The sequence below is a fragment of the Dendrobates tinctorius genome, unplaced genomic scaffold (assembly GCF_039654945.1).
Source record: "Dendrobates tinctorius isolate UK_male_01 unplaced genomic scaffold, ASM3965494v1 ptg000038l, whole genome shotgun sequence".
Lineage (NCBI taxonomy): Eukaryota > Metazoa > Chordata > Amphibia > Anura > Dendrobatidae > Dendrobates > Dendrobates tinctorius.
This window is the reverse complement of record NW_027361706.1, coordinates 28,278,418-28,302,653: the sequence shown is the minus strand read 5'-3', so window position 1 is coordinate 28,302,653 and position 24,236 is coordinate 28,278,418. Positions and strand designations below refer to the sequence as shown.

General features: G+C 44.9%; 1 protein-coding gene across 5 annotated transcripts in view; it reads left to right on the top strand.

The window, feature by feature from the left end:
- Nucleotides 1-24,236, top strand: part of LOC141088303 (neural cell adhesion molecule L1-like protein) — a 189,091-nt gene that overhangs the window by 106,575 nt on the left and 58,280 nt on the right. For all 5 annotated transcript variants that reach the window (XM_073574331.1, XM_073574332.1, XM_073574330.1 and 2 more), the window contains exons 4-10: nt 659-849; nt 3,778-3,900; nt 4,482-4,652; nt 6,616-6,730; nt 9,816-10,000; nt 13,553-13,684; nt 15,328-15,471. In XM_073574331.1, coding sequence (XP_073430432.1) covers nt 659-849; nt 3,778-3,900; nt 4,482-4,652; nt 6,616-6,730; nt 9,816-10,000; nt 13,553-13,684; nt 15,328-15,471 — 1,061 coding nt within the window. The remainder of the gene's footprint in view (nt 1-658; nt 850-3,777; nt 3,901-4,481; nt 4,653-6,615; nt 6,731-9,815; nt 10,001-13,552; nt 13,685-15,327; nt 15,472-24,236) is intronic.

The window sequence follows — 24,236 nt, the reverse complement described above, 5'->3', positions numbered from 1 at the left end:
CCTGCCACCCGAGCCTCCAACCAGCCGGGAGGGTGCGAAGCTGCCGCAGCCCTCAAGCTCTCTAGGATGCTATTCACAGAGGCCATGGTGAGTACACACTTCTTGCGCCCTGAGAGAGTAAACTAACAGTAGCCACCCCTAACCCGACCCTATATACCACCCCCCATAAAGGCCAACCCCTTAATTAAAACTCTCTCCGCCCTCCAACCCCCTGTCATGTCGGCTTCCATGTACGCCAATTGGGGGGGAAGGGTGACGGCTCCGCTCCGGCCTATCCTAAATGGAGGCAAGTGAAGTTGGACAATGTTCAACGTTTTTATTGAGAAGAAAACATCATTTAACATGAAATACATTCACATTAGAATATAAGGATCCCCTCGCAGGGGGAGATATTTAAGAAAGAGCATGGGAAACCTAAATAGTATCCTTGACTTCGTCGTCTTAGTTTGAAAGACTTGCTAAACAACAGTTTTAACATAACCAAATTAGGTTCTATGCCTGCCTCTTGGCTGGATGCTATTCATTTACATTAGAAGGTGGCAAGTCCAGTGCTGTGGTCAGTGCCAGTAACCTTTGTTCAGTATCAGAACAGGTCTTATTGTCTTGTTATAATTTTGTATGTAAATTATAGCACTTGTTTGATTTTTCTTTATATTAGATATCACTGGACGAAGAATGGGCATCCATATAATCCTTTTACAGACACAAATGTCAGGACTGTGAAGGACTCTGGCTCATTTACTATCTATAACGATGGTAACATTTTATCCTACAATGGAACATACCGATGCTATGCCAAAAATAACTTAGGAGCCGCCATATCGGAAGAGACCATTTTTCTCGTTCCCGGTACGTTACAGGATAGCGACTCTTTGTATTTACTAAGGCTTAAAATCAACTTTCTCAATGTACAGTGGGGAAAAAAGTATTTAGTCAGTCAGCAATAGTGCAAGTTCCACCACTTAAAAAGATGAGAGGCGTCTGTAATTTACATCATAGTTAGACCTCAACTATGGGAGACAAACTGAGAAAAAAAAATCCAGAAAATCACATTGTCTGTTTTTTTTTCATTTTATTTGCATATTATGGTGGAAAATAAGTATTTGGTCAGAAACAAGCAATCAAGATTTCTGGCTCTCACAGACCTGTAACTTCTTCTTTAAGAGTCTCCTCTTTCCTCCACTCATTACCTGTAGTAATGGCACCTGTTTAAACTTGTTATCAGTATAAAAAGACACCTGTGCACACCCTCAAACAGTCTGACTCCAAACTCCACTATGGTGAAGACCAAAGAGCTGTCAAAGGACACCAGAAACAAAATTGTAGCCCTGCACCAGGCTGGGAAGACTGAATCTGCAATAGCCAACCAGCTTGGAGTGAAGAAATCAACTGTGGGAGCAATAATTAGAAAATGGAAGACATACAAGACCACTGATAATCTGCCTCGATCTGGTGCTCCATGCAAAATCCCACCCCGTGGGGTCAGAATGATCACAAGAACGGTGAGCAAAAATCCCAGAACCACGCGGGGGGACCTAGTGAATGAACTGCAGAGAGCTGGGACCAATGTAACAAGGCCTACCATAAGTAACACACTACGCCACCATGGACTCAGATCCTGCAGTGCCAGACGTGTCCCACTGCATAAGCCTGTACATGTCCGGGCCTGTCTGAAGTTTGCTAGAGAGCATTTGGATGATCCAGAGGAGTTTTGGGAGAATGTCCTATGGTCTGATGAAACCAAACTGGAACTGTTTGGTAGAAACACAACTTGTCGTGTTTGGAGGAAAAAGAATACTGAGTTGCATCCATCAAACACCATACCTACTGTAAAGCATGGTGGTGGAAACATCATGCTTTGGGGCTTTTTCTCTGCAAAGGGGCCAGGACGACTGATCCGGGTACATGAAAGAATGAATGGGGCCATGTATCGTGAGATTTTGAGTGCAAACCTCCTTCCATCAGCAAGGGCATTGAAGATGAAACGTGGCTGGGTCTTTCAACATGACAATGATCCAAAGCACACCGCCAGGGCAACGAAGGAGTGGCTTCATAAGAAGCATTTCAAGGTCCTGGAGTGGCCTAGCCAGTCTCCAGATCTCAACCCTATAGAAAACCTTTGGAGGGAGTTGAAAGTCCGTGTTGCCAAGCGAAAAGCCAAAAACATCACTGCTCTAGAGGAGATCTGCATGGAGGAATGGGCCAACATACCAACAACAGTGTGTGGCAACCTTGTGAAGACTTACAGAAAACGTTTGACCTCTGTCATTGCCAACAAAGGATATATCACAAAGTATTGAGATGAAATTTTGTTTCTGACCAAATACTTATTTTCCATCATAATATGCAAATAAAATGAAAAAAAAACCAGACAATGTGATTTTCTGGATTTTTTTTCTCAGTTTGTCTCCCATAGTTGAGGTCTACCTATGATGTAAATTACAGACGCCTCTCATCTTTTTAAGTGGTGGAACTTGCACTATTGCTGACTGACTAAATACTTTTTTTCCCCACTGTATATCTGCTGGTGACTCAAAGGCCAGAACATGGTTGTTCTTGGCTCTCACCATTTGTCATTCTCCAAGCCAAAAGTTTTAAAAATTACCTTTAAGTTAAAATGTATCTCTAAAACCCTTTAGAATGTTGAAATAACAACAAAAGGAGTCGGTTATGTTGAAACTACAACCTCAACTGTTTCTCTGTACTCTGGCTTGTAGAGGGGCTCCCAAAGTAATGGACCCTAATAAGGCTTATTGATCTAGCCACAGAAATGGGTGTCTATAATATTCTTATTCAAAACGGTCCTGTCACGCAGGCACTGTACGTGGCCACCTGGCAGCTTCAATATGGCTACCACAAACAGGCTTGGCACATGCTACTCCTTTTCCCATTTTCCCAGAACTCAGGGGTTGCCCTCACCTTCACTTTTTAACCATTGTTCATGGATCTGAACCAAAACAGGGGTCCCTGGGTTAGGACCAAGGAGTCAGCTGCTATTCGGTGGCGCAAGCTATCAAGAAGGATAGTCAAGTAGCCGGTACAGATCCAGGAGGTATGAGAGATACAAAATCGTCAAGCAGGAAAAACGTTGATAAACTAGCCGAGGTCAGGGAACAGAATAAATCAGGATGCAACACCAGATGCACAGAACACAAGCAAAACCAGGTAGCAGAACAATTGACTGGCAGTGGGAATTGGCTCTCATGGGTCTACATATTGAACAGCCCCACCCAGTGCTGACAACAGGAAGAAACTCAACCAGGATTAACCCCATAGCTTCTGGGCTAGCAAAGCCACAAGTCTAGGAATAAAATAGGATTGATGCTGTCAAGCATCACCTGCAAGAACGGCGCAGCTCCGCCTTGTGACTGAAGCTGAAACCGGCACAGATGTTACAGGTTATTGCCTTGATGGTCAATTTAAATTCAAAGATGGTACATTTTGTGATTTCTTAAAGAGTAACTATCGTTTTAATTTCATAAATCAATAGTGCACAGGAAAATCAGCAACTTTGTAATATATCTTATCAGAGAATTTTGCTTCTTTCTCCTCCTAGACTGATCTTTCATATTCAGTTTACCTGTAAAATCTGTATTCAATCAAGACAGACTTTAGCATTACTAGGATTGGAGATGACAGTTGCTGCTCGTAAGACTCTATGGAGAAGGGAGGAGCTAGAGACAGACACAGACATTCTGTTACAAAAATGTCAGAAGTCCGGGGAGTTGACTGTTATATAATAAATGGGAGCTTTGATATATTTTCCTTAATTTTTAGGAGTCCCCAGATTTCCTAAAGAAGATCTCCCACCTGTAGAATTGGAAGAGGGGGATTCATTGGTTTTAAATTGTGACCCTCCTCCTGGTATCTCTCCAGTCAGTGTAGTTTGGATGACACAAGGTAAGTGTATACAGCCAATGTAAAACCTTCACAATAAGACTAGTCTGTGCTTGCACTGTATTTCTTTCTGTTTCTTTTTTCATATGGCTTAGAGGGAATTCGTCAGCAGGTTTTTGATATGTAATATGATGGCAGCATGAGATAGGAGCTGAGACACTGATTTCAGTGATGTGTTATTAGGCTGTGTGCTGTTCATTTAATACAAAGAATGTTTTATCAGCAATAGATTATCCCTGCCTGGACTGGAGCCTGTGTGAGACCTGGTCCAACCACACCTCCAGCACTGATAAGCAGCTGACTGTCAGTAGACAATAGATAGCCCGGTGTGAGCGGGGCTAGCTTTTTGAGCTTTGCTACTTGCGACATCTCAAAACTCTTGATTCTGTCAGAACTGCTGCACCCAGTAAACTAAGTGACACGTCACTGAAATCAGGGTCTCTTTTCCTGCATCATGATACTCTCTGATGAGGTAGTAAAAACCTGAATACAGATTCCCTTTAATCAAGATAGACATACTGTATAAGCTTTTCAATCCTAATATTGTATTACAGATGTGTCCTTTCTATTTACTTTTGTTCTAGATTTACGGCAGATCCCTCTAAGCAAGCGCGTGTCTGTGGGCCTTGACGGAAAGTTATACTTTTCACATGTTGTTCAGATGGACAGCAAGATAGATTATTTCTGTGTTGCTGTATATTCCAGGATCAGACATATGACACAGAGAATACCTGTAAAGCTCAGTATAAATCAGAGTAAGATATTTTTTTTTTACCTATTACAGTCGGGACATTGATTGGTTACTTAGGGTGCCGATTTGAAGGGGTGTGGGATGATGGGGAGTGTTATGGATTTTATTGTGTTTGAGCTGCCGATAATGATTTATGTGCCGGATGCTAGGTGTGATTAACACTTCACTTTAGTGTTAAAAAAAAAACAACACCGTAGACGACTATAATTACTGTAGCCCTTTACGTCCTCCCTGTTGCAGGAGGAGATGGATGTGATTACAGCAGCCTCAGCACTGATTCAAGCAGTCTTTGTTGTGTGGCAAAAGGAAAAGAAAACAAATGATTAGTTTTTTTCATCCTACATCTTTTATGCTAACCTTCACAGGCTGAAAGTATTTAAGCACATTCATAAAACTCTTAGCACCAACAAAGCTTGTCCCATCATTGTACTGAATAATAAGAAATTGACTCCAACACGCCCCAGAGGATCCCGTGAGGCACACCCACGCCTCGGTGAAGACCATAAAAGTTAACTCTAAAGAAAACTTGAGCTACTGGAGCATTCATCAAATTAAACATTTGTGAAAAGGTAGATGCACTGAGACCCAAGTATCATATTTTTACAATATAGCAGAGGTGGGTATTTCATTTTCCTAAGGAGCCACATGAGAGACTGTTGTGGTGGCCTGAGTCATTAGGGTGAACGTAATTCTGCTCAATATTATTATTATTATTACTACTTAACAATGATCAGAATTATGCATGTTGATCATCAGCTACTGCTACTATATGTTACAATAGGGCTTATTGTACCATATTTTGGTACCTGTAGCAGCTAATCAAAATCATATAATTTATTGCTTTTAATAAAGCTTCTAAATCATCCTGCACCGGTTATTCAGCCTTAATTATTTATACTAAATATATATTTACCTTGGACAACAGCTCCTGCCACAAAGTTTGATGTCCCCACAGTGACCACACTGTATTATGCCTCCGCAGTCACCCATCACCCATCGTTGTTAGGAGATGCGTCTCCTAACAACCACACAGTGTGATGCTCCCACACCTGCCCTCACAGTATACCTCAATATCCGACACACACACAGTAGGATGCCCTACAGCTTTCCCAACAGTATGGGGTTCCCAACATTCAATATGATGGCCCCCACAACTTCACCAAATAATTCTCCTCCACGAATATTATGATACCCCCATAGCCCCACACACGGTATGATAAGCCCAACATCCCTTCACAAAATATGTTGGCCACAATTTTACCCTCACATACACAGTATGGTGGCTCACACAGTTTGATGTTCCTCACAACCCACTCTCCCCCACAGTTTGATGTTACTCACAGCCCCCTACACAATAGGATGGCACTCTGAGCCCCACACAGTATGATAGTCTAAACAGCTCCCCTATACAACATGAGGGCCCCTATAGGCCCCCACTCACAGTGTAATGGCCCCGTTTCATCCCTACAAGTACTTTGATGGCACCATACAGTGGGATGTCCCCACACCCCCACACAATATAATGACCCCACAATTGCCCCCAAGTACTGACTGACAATTAAAAAAATAAAATCTTTTCGCTTAGCCCCATTTCTCCAATGCACAGCTCTGGTCTATTCACTGTGTACATCGAGGCTCCACGCAGGAGGCACGATCTAGTAACATCATCACGCCTACTGTTTTTAGACTCAGGCTGAATGGTGGAGGAGGAAGCCAACAGCCCCCTGTTTCACCATTGTATTCAAAAGTATTTACATTCCAAGGATGCAGATATAGCTAAAATCGAGACTCTGGGGCAGGGGCAGAGGCCGCGTTGTTCCCAGCACTTCGGATGTCCCAATCAATGGCACGAGAACAGCTAAAGGGTAGGATGAAGACCACAGACTGCACTCAGTAATTGTCCAGCACCCCAGAAAATACCTTACTAAATTTTAAGTATTTTATTTAACAATGTGTAATATTTTCAGGCAACATAATAAAAAACCGAAAACCAAATATATTAACAATCCAAGGAGGAGTGGATAAGCCTATTATTGTGCTGAAAGGTGAAAGACTACAGCTGGAATGCATCGCTGAAGGACTGTAAGTTATATATTTGTATTACAGGCTTAACGGAGTTGTCGGGTTTAAAGCTACAAGTCTGAAGCCACTCTATGTGACTGTAGACTTGTGATTCCTCAAGTCACATGCTCTGCGAGGATTCTCGGATACCGGCACCAATATGCATACTCCCGGCCACATTCCGACTAGACTGTTTCGGCCTCACTTAATACACTAACTAATCAGAATGTGACCAGGAATATGCAAATCACATACTTTTGGTCACAGGACTGCTCCTCCTGGTGCCAGCACCAAAGAATCCTCACCAGCACACCGTGCACGTGATGTGAGGATTCACAAGTCTGCAGACTTACAGCTTAAGACTGGATAATCCCTTTCAGACTTAAACAATTGTGACTAGGTAGAGAAATTTATTTTCCATGAGAAAATAGAGTATAGCTTATTTCAAAGCTAACTTCACTGAAAACTGATGTAATTAGTTCCCTGTAGTATTAATAAACTCAACTCACTGACAAAATCTGTTATGGTATACTATTAAAATGTAACTTATAGTTCTAAATAAAGATAAATTAAAGGAACCCAAAAGGTATTCTTAATGATAAAATGACAACGACAACTAGAGCCACAATTGTTTCACATTCCAAAGGCTCACTTGATATACAGTGGGGCAAAAAAGTATTTAGTCAGTCAGCAATAGTGCAAGTTCCACCACTTAAAAAGATGAGAGGCGTCTGTAATTTACATCATAGGTAGACCTCAACTATGGGAGACAAACTGAGAAAAAAAAATCCAGAAAATCACATTGTCTGTTTTTTTTTCATTTTATTTGCATATTATGGTGGAAAATAAGTATTTGGTCAGAAACAAGCAATCAAGATTTCTGGCTCTCACAGACCTGTAACTTCTTCTTTAAGAGTCTCCTCTTTCCTCCACTCATTACCTGTAGTAATGGCACCTGTTTAAACTTGTTATCAGTATAAAAAGACACCTGTGCACACCCTCAAACAGTCTGACTCCAAACTCCACTATGGTGAAGACCAAAGAGCTGTCAAAGGACACCAGAAACAAAATTGTAGCCCTGCACCAGGCTGGGAAGACTGAATCTGCAATAGCCAACCAGCTTGGAGTGAAGAAATCAACTGTGGGAGCAATAATTAGAAAATGGAAGACATACAAGACCACTGATAATCTCCCTCGATCTGGTGCTCCATGCAAAATCCCACCCCGTGGGGTCAGAATGATCACAAGAACGGTGAGCAAAAATCCCAGAACCACGCGGGGGGACCTAGTGAATGAACTGCAGAGAGCTGGGACCAATGTAACAAGGCCTACCATAAGTAACACACTACGCCACCATGGACTCAGATCCTGCAGTGCCAGACGTGTCCCACTGCTTAAGCCTGTACATGTCCGGGCCCGTCTGAAGTTTGCTAGAGAGCATTTGGATGATCCAGAGGAGTTTTGGGAGAATGTCCTATGGTCTGATGAAACCAAACTGGAACTGTTTGGTAGAAACACAACTTGTCGTGTTTGGAGGAAAAAGAATACTGAGTTGCATCCATCAAACACCATACCTACTGTAAAGCATGGTGGTGGAAACATCATGCTTTGGGGCTGTTTCTCTGCAAAGGGGCCAGGACGACTGATCCGGGTACATGAAAGAATGAATGGGGCCATGTATCGTGAGATTTTGAGTGCAAACCTCCTTCCAACAGCAAGGGCATTGAAGATGAAACATGGCTGGGTCTTTCAACATGACAATGATCCAAAGCACACCGCCAGGGCAACAAAGGAGTGGCTTCGTAAGAAGCATTTCAAGGTCCTGGAGTGGCCTAGCCAGTCTCCAGATCTCAACCCTATAGAAAACCTTTGGAGGGAGTTGAAAGTCCGTGTTGCCAAGCGAAAAGCCAAAAACATCACTGCTCTAGAGGAGATCTGCATGGAGGAATGGGCCAACATACCAACAACAGTGTGTGGCAACCTTGTGAAGACTTACAGAAAACGTTTGACCTCTGTCATTGCCAACAAAGGATATATCACAAATTATTGAGATGAAATTTTGTTTCTGACCAAATACTTATTTTCCACCATAATATGCAAATAAAATGAAAAAAAAAACAGACAATGTGATTTTCTGGATTTTTTTTTCTCAGTTTGTCTCCCATAGTTGAGGTCTACCTATGATGTAAATTACAGACGCCTCTCATCTTTTTAAGTGGTGGAACTTGCACTATTGCTGACTGACTAAATACTTTTTTGCCCCACTGTATATGAGAAGCACAATTAATTAGGTGCTATTGATTTACTAAATCAAAGTTCCTCAGTGCCATGTGCAATATATTAATATTATCATATATTGAACAGTTCCCTATATTTAGTTTTTATTTTTCACTAGAGATGCACATTAATGCGATCCTGTCAGTAGGATTTTGCTAAGTAAACTACAGGCATTGTCAGGTTGGCAGTGTTAAACTGATAAAAATGATACCTGGGCCCTGGAGTAAAGAAATTCTTCTTGTGATTCTCGTGTAATCAGTGTTTCAGTTAATGAGATGCCCGTACTCCAGGGCAGGGCGGTAGGCAGAGTCTTATCCTCCTAATCTAGGCCAGACAAACCAAGGAATGACCTGCCCACAGGTCACCCAAAGCTCAAACATGTTCTTCATCATAGAGACAGACTGTTTATGGTTCGGGACAGCCTGTGGGCAGGTCTTTCCTTGGTTTCTCTGACTTAGATCAGGAAAATAAGACTCTGCCTACAGTCCCATCCCGGAGCACAGGCATATCATTAACTGAAAACTTCTAACACTGATTATACAAGAACCACAAGACGGATTTCTTCACCCCAGGCCTCATTTTTTATCAGTATAACACTGCTGACCTGACAGTGCCTGTAGTTTACTTGGCAAAATCCTGCTGACAGGTTCACTTTAAGTAACTGTAAGTCAGTTATCCATTATTTATGCAGTACATCTAATTCCCGGCCACGCATGATTGCAATGGTCAATATACACGGTATGGTTTCACCAGGTATTCTTCCAGAATAGATTAAAAGCTTCACAGTCTGTTTTTTTTATGTATGTACTAACGAATTGGGGATTTTTAGGCCCACCCCTACAAATAGATGGCAAAAAGATGGTGAGGAATCAATAAAGCACCGTGTCATAGTAGAGGGCCATGGGACACAATTGAAGATCAAGGACATTACTAAGGATGATGAAGGAGTATATACTTGCGAAGCAGAAAATGAGATGGGTTCTGATCAGCGAATGTTTCATGTTCTTGTTGAAGGTATTGACAATTTTTTAACGATTTTTAATTTGTCAGGTGATCAAATTAGCTAATTACGATTGTAAGTTTGAATTGGGAATTACTGGAGGAATCCTCCCACCTCCTCCATATTAACTTTGTCTATGGGGAAGCTACAGTGTTTAATATAAAAATGAATCCTGCAAGGCACGTAAGACAATTCAATGGCCATTCATGTCATCCATTACTTGAAATTGAAAATATCGCTATGGAGAATCTGTCTGCAATAAACCATCCTTACATTGGATTTTTTTTTTGGAGCTCTGCTGTTTTTGAGCTTTGAAGTTAACCCTTTGAAGGCTTGAATCAGCCCATTTTTGATTTGTCTTATCGTGCTGTTTCTTCACTACTATATTTTCCAGATCTTTGTTGCTCTGAAATGCCCCACATAGCAAAGAGCCTCTTTCAGAAAAAAAAAGGAATTGGTTATTTAACAGGCTTTCCTTATCCAAGACATTTATGGTCTATCCATAGGTTATACCAAAAATGTCTAACAAGTGGACGGTCCCACATATGGGATCTCCCCTTAGTGACCAAAAAGTGGTCCTTATTTGCTGTTCCGCCATACTCAGTCACAGGCTGAATGCAATGCATGGCTCTCTAAATTCAAGTATCTAGGATTAAGAGAAAAATATGTGGAAGCTCGCTTATTATTTGTTGCTTATTATTCATTGAGATTTATTATATACATTGGGATTTATCTCATTATACAAAGTAACAATAAAGCATTATATACTGTAGGACCAATGGGCATCCATGTCAACTACTCTTTATATTGTTAACTTAGAGACTAGATCTGAGCGAAATAAAGTTTTTGCTTCAGGAGATAGATAACACCTGCACCTTCTACCCAATTCCCCTTCTACCATCCCTTATCCTCCCATCTTTTGAAGTGCATTCTGTCCGCATCTACTCTCCCTCCAACCTCCCAGTGGCAGTCATATACTGACCTCCAGGCCCAGCATCAATATTTATTGACCAATTCTCCACCTGACTTGTACACTTTCTCTCTGCTGACATTCCCACCATCATCATGGGTGTCTTCAACAACCTCATTGACATCCGCCTTTCAGCAGCCTCTAAACTCCTGTTACTTGCTTCATCCTTTGGCTTCACTCAGCTGTCCTTTATAGCCACCCACATAGGAGGAAATACACTAGACCTTATCTTCATCCACCTCTGCCCCCTTTCTAATCTCTAATCTCTGCCCCCTATCTGACCACCATCGTCTTACATTCTCTTCCCTGTCCTCTTCACCTGCCCCCCAAGTCAAGCATGTAGCTCATACCCGCAGAAACTTCAGACACCTAGACACTCTCCAACACTATTCTACCACTGTCCTCCATATCTTCACTCCACGACACAGACAGCGGTAGTTTTCTATAATGTTACACTCACATCAGCTGTTGACTCAGTCGCCCCTCTAGTGCATGGCAGAGGGCGACGACTCAATAGACACCAACCTCTCTAAAAAGCTTTAGAAAGTGTCCAGGTCTGCAGAGCAGCACTGAAAGAAAACACATTCACAAGAAGACTTCACCACAAACAAGCAACTATCACATTCAAGTTGGCCCTCACCTCTGTTAAGGGCCTGTCACACTAAGCGATATCGCTGTGTGATATTTACCTACGACCCGCTCCCCCGCCGGTTATCGCTGATCACGCGAGAACGTCCTGGACCGTTTCTCGTCGTCAGCTTCCTGCGGTGCTTCCTGTGGAGAGACGAGCGACGAGCATGGAGCCAGGCGGGAGGATGTCAGGATCACCTAGTGTGACAGGTAAGTAGCGACCCCCGACCCTTGCGATGTCGCTGGTGAGATCTGCCTTTGTGGCAGCTCACTAGCGACCACTTAGCGATGCACCAGCATTCCTGACCGCGTCATATCGCTGGTCGGGATCGCTGGTACATCGCTAAGTGTGACAGTACCTGTAGACAGGCCTATGTCACAACTCTTGTATCCTCTTTATCCCACTACCTCAAGCAGTTATTAAACACTTTTAACTCCCACTTCAGCCCACCACAGCCCCCTCTGACCTCTCTCATCTCTACCGAAGACATTGCCATACACTTCAACAGCAAGATCGACAAAATCAAGCGAGTCGCTACTGCTCAACCACCACAACTCCTATGTATACTGGATTACTACCCACCCCCACTAAGCACTGAAGGAGAGCTTAATCATCTGCTCTCCAAATCACACCTCACCACCTGTGCACTTGATCTCATCCCATCTCCTTCTCAACCTCACCTCCACGCTTATCCCAGCCCTAACCCATGTCTTCAACTTATCATTAGCTACTGGTACCTTCGCTTCTACTTTCAAATATGCCACAATTACACCTATCCTGAAGAAGCCATCCCTCAACTCAACCACTACATCCAGCTATCAGCCCATATCACTGCTACCGTTTGCCTCCAAACTCCTCAAAAAGCACATCTACACTGTGCTTTCCTTCCATCTTTCATCTAACCTACTGTTTCACAACCTTCAATTCGGCTTCTGCGCCCACCATTCTACCAAAACTGCCTTAACCAAAATTATCAACGACTTCCTGCCAAAGCTCACAGACATTTCTCTATACACCTCCTTCTAGGTCCGTCCTTTGCCTTCGACACAGTCAATTGTAATTTCTGTCTGTATTTTGTAAGCAACCAGTTTTCATGTACAGCACCACGGAATCAATGCTGCTCTAAAAATAAATAAATGAATAATAATAATAGATAGAACCCCCAAGTATACTAATAATAATAGCCTATTTTGATATCTGACATGAGGTGTCAAAACTCAGTCAGTCCCGGTAAGGATGTTGCTACTTATTTTAAACATCATCCTCATAATTTAGTGTTCCCCTTTTGTGTATGTTGTAGTGTAGCGGGGTTGGTGCAGTGTGACAGACAGGCCGTGACCACAGAAAAGTTCAAACAAATGTCTTTTAATGTCCAAAGAAACTTACAACTGGAACACAAAAGGTATCATCCGGATCGCAGCCGGGACACAAGACAGTCCGTAACCGAGATCGGTTGCCATGGGTGACTGCACCACCATGTTTTGGCTTGGCTTGGCTCCGTGTTACCTCACACAGACTGAGCTCTGCAGAACCTCCTGCTCTGCATGCTTGCAAACCAAAACTGACACACCCAACCCCCTGCTGCAGGGGTTTTTACAAGGAACCTGTGGCCATAGGCCACTCGGAAGACCTGGCCGGGAGGAAGCGGTCCGCCTTACTACCATCCTGTAGTCCGCTTTAAAAATAAAAGACCATGGCAGGTTTTCCTAAATCTGCCTTGAGCAAATAGCTTGTCTGAGACCAAAACTCACTTTTATTTTGCATTGCAATCACTGCTATGCCTGTGACTGCAGTACACTCCCGCGGCCTCAATACGCTTCTGTGCGCATCCTGGGGGACACATAGCGACCCTCGCATATAACAACGGTCACTGCCTCACAACCTGTAAAATGAAGAACATGTGCATATAATGTATTCTTTTCTGATTATTTCACCATCTTTACCTCTTGTTTTCACTATTTTCAGAGCCTCCAAGGTGGGAAAAAATGCTGAAGAGCTCTATACAAGGAGTCGGGTCTGAGGTTATCCTGAACTGTTCAGCCACGGGGACACCTGAACCGGAAATCCAGTGGCAAAGAAATGGAATCTCTATGAAAAGTAAAATCAAATATTATGAACTGAAAGTTTCTTGTGTAATTGTAGTTATTTTGTGTTACCTTTGTGAGATCTCAGAGTACTTTGCTTCATGCGTTATTTTATTTTCAATACCTAATGATAAAACTAATAATCACATATGGTACGATGATAAGATGCCAAGCGCCTGAAAAGAACCTGAATTACCATGGAAGTGTCCCGGCTTTTCGGCATTTAGCATTCCTCCATCCCTTTAATTTTTTCTTGAAAGACAGGTCTAAAATTCTAATTCTGGAGCCATCATTAAAACGTAGTTAGAGAATATTTGGGGGAGGTGAACTGACAAATTCAATGAAAGTAAAAAGGGCAGAGAGCTAAGGTGTGAAATGCTGTCCCTTCATATTGACTCACACCCATCAAAACTTCTCACATGTCGAAAGTTTGAAAAGCCATTGGAACCTTTTAAATATTCTTACGTGTCACATATCTAGTGGTTTCAGCAATGGGGTCAGAACTCTTCTAAAAAGGATGTGTCTTGATGGCCCTTTCTCAAATTAAAGCCCTTTCATCCTCAGCCTGTGTCCAATATATGGGGCTTATAATTGGGTCCATATAAATTGTGCTGTCCAGGTCTCGAATCCGGTGCAATTTTTCCGTAACAGCCCGTCTTCACTTCTGCACTGGCATCATTACCCCAACATCCTGGACACCTCATGTGCTCACTATGCCCCACGATATCATGCGATCACAGGGCCAGGTAAGCACCATAAGCTCCCAGGATGTCAAGCTGAAGAATTTGGGCACAAATGTGACACTGGCTGGTATGGACCAGACTGGATGCTGGAGTAGGACATCAATAAATGAAGTTGCTCATCTCTATCATACCTCATAAGAGGCGCCAATAAAGTGGCTCATCGTCCCAATAAGAACAGTCCTGGTCACATGGAAAGAGGTTGTCCTTTTAAAGGGAATCTGTCATCAGGCTTTCGCTGCCTCAGCTGAAAGAAACATTATGTAGGAACTGACACCCTGATTCCAGTAATGTATCACTTAGTTTACTGGCTGCAGCAGCTGTGATACAATTAGAGTTTTTAGATGTATTATGTAGCAGAGCTCTGGAAGCTAACACCGCCCACACCAGGCTGGAGCAGAGCTGTAGTCATAATCTCCTGGTTATAAAACATTAATTGTATGGAAACAACAGCACACAGCATAATAAGTGACACATTCCTGAAATCAGTGTCTTAACCCTTACTTCATGCTGTCCTCAGATTGCATACTAAAACCTGCCGACAGACTCCCTTTAACATGAAACAGTTTAAACTGTATTATCAAGTAGTAACTTTCTTTTATAATATTACAGTAGGCTCTTCATAATACTCAGAATACATGATGGAGGTATTCCATAATAATCAGGGCTTGAGGACTTCCTGCTCTTAGCAAAATACAGACGTCCATTTTCCACAGCCTATAATCAGTCAATGGAAAATAGTAATTTTGTGCGAGACTTTCTGGTCTTACTAATGTAAGAAATAATTACCCCTTCAGGGTCGCATTGTTCTTTACTGTTTTCTTTGTGTGGTCTCCACACAACTCTGAGATCTTTTCAATGAGTCATTGTGATTCATTTTTTTAATTTATTTTTTATTGCTTTTTTTCACATAAAGAAGAAACACTCCCTCAGAATCATAAGATGATAGGAGGCGTCATGTTCATTCACTCACTTGAGCTATCGGACAGTGCAGTGTACCAATGCGAAGCATCAAACAAGCATGGGACCATCCTCAGCACCGCCAACATTGATGTTCTAGGTATGTCGTCCTCAATGATTGCTGGCCTTAAGATGCCATATGCAAATAACTATAAAATCACACTCAAACCACCAATTTGGTAATTAACGCTGAAGTCTACATACACATTAGGTAGTCGGCCAGTCTTGCAGGACGGCTACAATCCAAGGTGATTGATGGCCTAAGGTCATTACCTGGCATTCAGGTGATATCTGGATAATCTGTGGGTGTCCACACATTTGCCCTACAGTGACTGCTGCTGGGCAAATGTGGTATTACATGGCAGCAAATCAAATGATTCGAAGACCATATAATAGATTTATGGGCTCGGTATGTAATGAAGCTCCCCTCTGGCTTACAGAGTGTGGGGACCCCCATATATCTTAAAAAGGACCTGTGACTTTCCTTCAATATGTCATTGTTTTATCTGGTCTAAATGTCGCTGTTTTCCTGAATCTTGCATTGTTTTCTTGTTCCATTGCCTCTCCATTTCTCCGATATGACCCCCTCTTTCTAAGTATAAATATAGTTTTGTTAGCCAAGGGGGTGTGGTCCTCAACTCATATGTGTGTGTATATATATATATATATATATATATATATATATAACAATTGATAGATCCTCTTTAAGTAGATATACAGTGGGTACGGAAAGTATTCAGACCCCTTTTAAATTTTTCACTCTTTGCTCCATTGCAGCCATTTAGTAAATTCAAAAAAGTTCATTTTTTTTTCATTAATGTCCACTCTGTGTGGCGTCCCCAGGAGTCTGGCCGCCACAGTGGCTTTGCCTTTCTCCCGGGAGGGTGATGCCAGGCTTGGAAGCAGTGAAGGGTCTCTCTCGCAGTTAACCTATACATGCAACACAGTTCCACTCCAGGCCAGCAGGGGGGACTCTGAACCGGAATTGAAGGGAGGAGTGCTCTCTGAGGGCCAAGAGGAAGGAGTGGTCAGTTAGTCTGTGGAGGGTGAAGTGTGCAGACGTGTGGAGAGAAGCTGGAGGTTGAGCTGAGGAAAGAGAGCTCCCTCCCAGTGAGAGCGCATGAACTGGAGCCTGGTCTCCATGGGTGTATGGATACTGACGGTCCTGCACCAGAAACCAGAGGAGTAGGAGGCTGTAAATGCCCTACTCTCATCTAAGACTCGGAGTCACACAGCACGGAGTGAGCCAAGAGAGGAATAGCGGCTACAGCTGTCTGCCATACGAGGAGTGCTAGTAGAAGAGAATTAGGAGGAACTTCAGTGTAACTCAGTACTAGGAGTACTTCATTCAAATAAGCGCTAGGAAGGAGACTACACAGCCCTTCTGCTGAGAGAGAATCCTGAGCAGCTTCCAGGCTAGCCTGCTCCAGTACCATCTGTAATCAGGACCCTGGACTGCATTTATCAAGTAAAGGTACAGAATCTGCACCCCGCTGTGTCATTGTCTGCTTCCTACCCTTCCGGCACTGTTACATCCCCATGCCAACCACATGTACACTGCCCTGGGACTACAGCTTCACCTGTTGCAAGCTTTTAGATCTTTGCTGCACCATAGTATCAGTACCAGTGGATCTGCATGCAGCGTCGGCTTAACATCTCACTTGCCGAACACCACAGGTGACGTCAAGAACTATTCCATTAACTATATTCCACCATTTCCATTCCCCCATTACTTGGGCGCCCAGGGCCACGGACCGGGTCACCGCTGCTGTGACACATCCCGCTGACACCGGCCCGGCACCGAGTACCCCACAGCCCTGGGAGAGCGACCCAACTTGGCGGCACGAACAGGATTACGGAGCCCGGTACCCCCCGGGTCCTGTGTGCCATAGACTGTGTTTGTGTAAAAGACTGTGTGCGAAATTGGCACCAATTGCCGCCATTGCCGCGCTGCTTGGCGCACGCAGGAAGAAAGAGGGGTGGGCCTTCGTGGACGGAGCCTGCCGCAGAGCGCGAAGAAGTGAAGTGCCGCGCGGGAAGAGAGGACAGCGCGCGAGAAGGGGAGGGGCTGAGGCCTACAGCCCGGAGCATCGGGCCTGCGAAGTGGCCGCCGGTAAGCTCACACAACCCCCCGGCCCTGGCTAACGTTAACTAGGGGGGGGAAGAGAATGTCTGCGCCGAGCAACAATGCAGCGGCAGACACCATTGCCAACTCTGCAGCACCGCAGGGAGGAGTGCCCGCTGCAGCGGTCTCCATAATGCCGCTGTCTATGCCCTATATACCGGGAGCTGCCTGGCTACCGCAGTACTCGGGCGAGTCACATACCCTGAGTGAATTTAAAGAGAGACTGTGCAGTTTGTTTAAAGTATACCCTCTGTCTGAAAGCCAGAAAGTGAATATCCTTATTGGACAGCTAACGGGTGCAGCGCAGAGAGAAGTGAAAGCCTGGCAGGACACTGACAAAGAGACTGTTAACAAGATTCTAGCCAAGCTGAGAAGCACCTTTGACACCCCCACTGCAGCTGAAATCAAGATGTGATTCTTTGGATGTAAGCAGAGAACGCAGGGCAGTATAAGGGACTATGCTCTTAACCTGCAGGAGGCGCTGCGAGCAGTTAAGCAAGTTGATCCTGACAGTGTGAAGGAGGAAGATAAACTGTTAAAGGAGCAGTTCATTGAAGGACTCATCTCCAGTACCCACAGTGGACAGTTGCGCATCATAACCCTGCAAAACCCTGATCAGGACTTTGCTAATTTTAAGGACAGGGCTATTCGGGTACTGCTGGAATCAACTGACAGCCGTCCAGCACCCCCTAGGCACCCAGCGATCACCTACCATCAGGAAGCAACATCTTTTCCTTCCATCCTTGTGGAGGCTGACGCACAGACTCTGGATAAAGATCCTACAGAAGAGCTGCGTCTTCAGGTCCAAGAGTTGACCAAAGGGATGGCTGCACTTACTAAAACCATGCAGTCCCTGCAAGTGTCCTCCAAAGAAAAGATCCAGCTTGCTTCCAGTGCAGAGGATGTCCCGTGGCTCCGGAGGAGGAGAGCCCCGCCACTTCGAGGAAGGAACATCGATCGCTATGACCAGAATGGACATCCCATCTGTCGTTGCTGCTACAAGGCAGGTCATCTTGCAAAGTACTGTCCTTTAAACGAGCAACCCCTGGGGCAGAGGGCCAACCCCCAGGAATAGGACCACAAGGCCCAAGGTGACCACTATGCCGTACATTCTTTACAAGAGGTATTGGGCAGATTCTGAAATTACCCATGGCCCAACTGAAGAACTGACAGTAGTTGCCAGTAATGGTCAGTCTTTGCCGCAGATTGGATGTAAAGAGATTACTGTTAAAGTGGGTCGGGTAGAGCTAAAATCTCAAGGTCTGATAGTTGTGGATATTGATCGATGTGAATGTAATCCCATGATGACTCTTGGTACAAATGTAATTGAAAATTGTCTTTCCGAGGTTATTGTTTTGTTGCAACAGGTGGCTGAGACTGCTGGTTCCAGTGAACAACGAGTGCTGCAGAAGGAGATCAAGGCCCTGATGCAAAGACAACAGGTAGAACTCTCTGGTGGAGAAATTGGTAGTGTCAGAGTGAGTGATGCTTTCCCCATTGCAATACCCCCAGATGTGAAATGTTGATTTGGTGTCAGGCAGCCATAGGCCTCAGAGGGAAGGATTACCAGGCATTGGTAGAACCAGTATATTCTGATAGCAGGCCCACTGTCCTGACAGCCAGAGGGGTGGTTGATGTACGTAAAGGGAGAGTACCTATACGCCTTTTGAATTGTGGGGAGGAGGCCACAATACCTCGGTACGCCACGGTTGCTATGCTGCTCACTGTTAATAACAACTCTTTGCAGGCAGCAGAGCCCTTGGTCTCATCCGAACAGGTGGAGGACAATGGCTCTGGAAAGCAGCTAGAGGAGTGGTGCCAGCAATTGCAGGTGGGAACTGACTCCACCCCTTCATACCAGAAAAATGGGGTTTACAGAGTGAAACAGGAATATGAGCGGGTATTCAGCAAACACCCACTAGATTTTGGGCAGGCAAAAGGGGTCCAACATCATATCCCCACTGGAAACCATCCACCCATTAAGGAGAGATACAGACCTATACCCCCACCACAATACCAATGTGCTAAGAGTATGTTGAGAGAGATGAAGGAAGCAGGGGTCATCAGAGACAGTTGTAGCCCCTGGGCAGCTCCAATAGTTTTTGTAAAGAAAAAGGATGGTACCATGAGAATGTGTGTTGATTATAGGAAAATCAACAGCATTACACATAAAGATGCCTACCCATTACCTAGAACTGATGAGTCATTAGCTGCACTTAAAACTGCTAACTACTTTTCCACCTTGGATCTCACCAGTGGGTATTGGCAGGTTCCCGTAGCAGAGGCAGACAAGGAGAAGACAGCATTTACCACTCCAATGGGTCTCTGTGAGTTCAATTATATGCCATTTGGGCTCTGCACTGCCCCAGGAACATTTCATCGGCTGATGGAGTGCTGCCTGGGACACAGGAACTTTGAGACAGTCCTTTTGTACCTTGATGATGTCATTGTTTTCTCCAAGACATATGAGGACCATCTGGAGCACCTGGCTGAGGTGTTTGAAGCTTTGTCCAACTTTGGCCTGAAGGTGAAGCCTTCCAAATGCCACCTCCTGAAGCCCACGGTACAGTACCTCAGTCATGTGGTGAGTGCCGAAGGTGTGGCACCAGATCCTGACAAAGTCACAGTCGTCCGGGACTGGCAGAAGCCCAGCAACCTCCATGAAGTACGTCAATTTCTTGGACTGGTAGGCTACTACCGAAGGTTCATCAAAGGCTTCACTGAAATAGCCACTCCTATGCAAAATCTTCTGGTGGGGCAGTCCAAGAAAGCCAAACAGAAGAATTCCACATTTGAATGGACTGAGGAGTTGGAAAGGACCTTCACCAGACTGAAGATGGCTCTCACAGGAGATGAAGTTCTGGCCTACCCAGATTATGACAAACCCTTTGTGTTGTATACTGATGCCAGCAACGTGGGACTTGGAGCAATACTGTCGCAAGTACAGAATGCCAAAGAAACGGTGATCTCCTACGCCAGCAGGAAGCTTCGTCCCACCGAAAGGAACCCGGACAACTACAGTTCCTTCAAGCTGGAGTTCCTCGCCATAGTCTGGGCTGTGACTGAGAGATTCAAGCATTACCTAGCTTCAGCCAAGTTTACCATCTTCACGGACAATAACCCGTTGACTCACTTGGACACTGCAAAACTAGGTGCACTGGAGCAGCGATGGATGGCTCGGTTGTCTAACTATGAGTTTACCATCAAGTACCAGGCAGGGCACAAGAATGCCAATGCTGATGCGCTGTCCATGATGCCTAATCTGCCAGATGCAGGAGAAGACCCTGAGGCTCTTGAAGAAATAGTTACCTCCCTTCCACCGGCCACTTGCGGCCCAGCATGCTCAAGGAGTGAGAAACAGATGGTCTGGCATGAAAGAAGTCACCCTAAATCCATTGCCCCATCATGACTGGGCAGAAACTCAGGATAGTGACCCCACAGTTCTCCTGGTGAAGGAGCTACAGTCACAAGCTGACTCACGCCCAGAGTCGAATGCTCCTGAAGAAACCCAGCAGTTGTGGAAGGAAAGAGGTCGGCTGTTCATTTATGAAGGAAGCTGTGTTGGAGGAGTATCAATGCCTGCACTCATGAGCTGGTTTGGCAGGTGATAGTCCCAAAGAGAGAGGCATCAATGGTCCTGGAAGCATACCACAATGGAGCTGGACACTTCAGATGGAAGAAGTTGGAAGAGGTTCTACTGGGCTGGTATAAGGAAAGCCATTGAGAGGTGGTTCCGGGAGTGTGGACAATGTAACCTGCGCAGAAAGGATCGAAACAGCCAGAGAGCTCCTCTGCAGCCAATAGTGACCAAGCAGCCACTCGAGTTGGTTGCCCTTGACCATGTGAAGTTGGTCCCAAGCCGGTCAGGCTACATCTATGCTCTTACCATTGTGGACCACTACTCAAGATTCCTGGTAGTTGTGCCTGTCAAAGATCAAACAGCCAGGACAGCAGCCAGAGCATTCCAGCAGCACTTCTGTAGACCACATGGATATCCTGAGCAAGTGCTTACAGTTCAAGGTCCCGCCTTTGAGGCAGAAGTGTTCCAGGAATTCTGTAACTTGTATGGTTTTAAGAAGATCCGGACAACACCGTATCACCCACAGACCAATGGCATGTGTGAGAAGATGAACCAGATTGACCTACTGAAGACCTTGCCTTTGGAGGAGAGGAATCTGTTGCCAGAAAAGTTGCCAGATCTGGTAGACCTCTGCAACCACATTCCTGTGAATTCCACCAGCCTACCTAATGTGAGCAAGGCCTGATAAGCTGCCTATTGATTTGGATATGGGAGTCCTTACACCTGAAGTGACGTCACCAGATGCTGACTGGGACACAGAGAGGCAGCAACAGTACAGGAGAGTACAAGAATGTGTGGAAAAGAGTTTAGCTCAGGCAAGACAAAAGCAAGAAAGGCCATACAATCAGATGAACCTGCAGTTCCCTTGTCACCAGGAGAACAAGTTCTCAAGAGGAAAAGAAGACTGCATAAGCTGGATGATCAATGGGAAACTGAACCCTATACGATTCTACCCTCAAATTTTGACAATACCAAGGTGTGCCTTATTAGTAAAGATTGAGGAGAAACCTCAACAGCAATATCAAGAGATCATTTGAAATTATGCCCTGATCATTTAAAAGAAAGAATGGAAGAACAAGATAACATCCAACCCATAGAAGAAGAGAAGGTCAGTGCCATACTTGGAGAATTTCCTGCAAATTGGACTAAAGTAAATGATGCAATAGTGGTGCCAGTGTTGACATTTCCCCAATTGGTAGCACAGGAAGAAGTGATTCAAGAAAATCCTGAAGATCAGGAAAATCAGGCAGCAGATGCCACACCAGCAGTGGAGCCAGAGATCCCTCACCCTGCCAGTGGTGAACCTGTTGTGCCCATGGTGAGTCTAGGAGTTCACATACAATCTAGTATCCCTGTGTTACATAGAACCACCAGTAGTGTATCCAGTACATTACCCACTACACCAGTATTACGCAGGTCTACCCGTACCACACAAGGTATACCAATTGTAATTGTTCACATTGTCTAGCTGTTTATATGTTTTTCATGTTTTGTTCAGCCCAGGAGTGCTGACTTGCACTAGGTGGGAATGTGGCGCCCCCAGGAGTCTGGCCGCCATGGTGGCTTTGCCTTCCTCCAGGGAGGGTAATCCCAGGCTTGGAAGCAGTGAAGGGTCTCTCTCGCAGTTAACCTATACATGCAACACAGTTCCACTCCAGGCCAGCAGGGGGGACTCTGAACCAGAATTGAAGGGAGGAGTGCTCTCTGAGGGCCAAGAGGAAGGAGTGGTCAGTTAGTCTGTGGAGGGTGAAGTGTGCAGACATGTGGAGAGAAGCTGGAGGTTGAGCTGAGGAAAGAGAGCTCCCTCCCAGTGAGAGCGCATGAACTGGAGCCTGGTCTCCACGGGTATATGGATACTGACAGTCCTGCACCAGAAACCAGAGGAGTAGGAGGCTGTAAATGCCCTACTCTCATCTAAGACTCGGAGGCACAACAGCACGGAGTGAGCCAAGAGAGGAATAGCGGCTACAGCTGTCTGCCATACGAGGAGTGCTAGTAGAAGAGAATTAGGAGGAACTTCAGTGTAACTCAGTACTAGGAGTACTTCATTCAAATAAGCGCTAGGAAGGAGACTACACAGCCCTTCTGCTGAGAGAGAATCCTGAGCAGCTTCCAGGCTAGCCTGCTCCGGTACATCTGTAATCAGGACCCTGGACTGCATTTATCAAGTAAAGGTACAGAAACTGCACCCCGCTGTGTCATTGTCTGCTTCCTACCCTTCCGGCACTGTTACATCCCCGTGCCAACCACATCTACACTGCCCTGGGACTACAGCTTCACCTGTTGCGAGCTTTTACTTCTTTGCTGCACCATAGTATCAGTCCCAGTGGATCTGCATGCAGCGTCGGCTTAACATCTCACTTGCCGAACACCACAGGTGGCGTCACAAACTATTCCATTAACTATAATCCACCATTTCCATTCCCCCATTACTTGGGCGCCCAGGGCCACGGACCGAGTCACCGCTGCTGTGACACATCCCGCTGACACCGGCCTGGTACCGAGTACCCCACAGCCCTGGGAGGGCGACCCATTCTGCACCCCATCTTGACTGAAAAAAACAGAAATGTAGAAATTTTTACAAATGTATTAAAAAAGAAAACCTGAAATATCACATGGTCATAAGTATTCAGACCTTTTCCTCAGTATTGAGTAGAAGCACCTCTTTTGAGCTAATACAGCCATGAGTCTTCTTGGGAATGATGCAACAAGTTTTTCACACCTGGATTTGGGTATCATCTGCCATTCTTCCTTGCAGATCCTCTCCAGTTCTGTCAGGTTGGATGGTGAACGTTGGAGGACAGCCATTTTCAGGTCTCTCCAGAGATGCTCAACTGGGTTTAGGTCAGGGCTCTGGCTGGGCCAGTCAAGAATGGTCACAGAGTTGTTCTGAAGCCACTCCTTTGTTATTTTAGCTGTGTGCTTAGGGTCATTGTCTTGTTGGAAGGTGAACCTTCGGCCAAGTCTGAGGTCCAGAGCACTCTGGAAGAGGTTTTCATCCAGGATATCTCTGTATTTGGCCACCTTTCATGTTTCCTTCAATTGCAACCAGTCATCCTGTCCCTGCAGCTGAAAAACACCCCCTTAGCATGATGCTGCCACCACCATGTTTGTCTGTTGGGATTGTATTGGCAGGTGATTAGCAGTGCCTGGTTTTCTC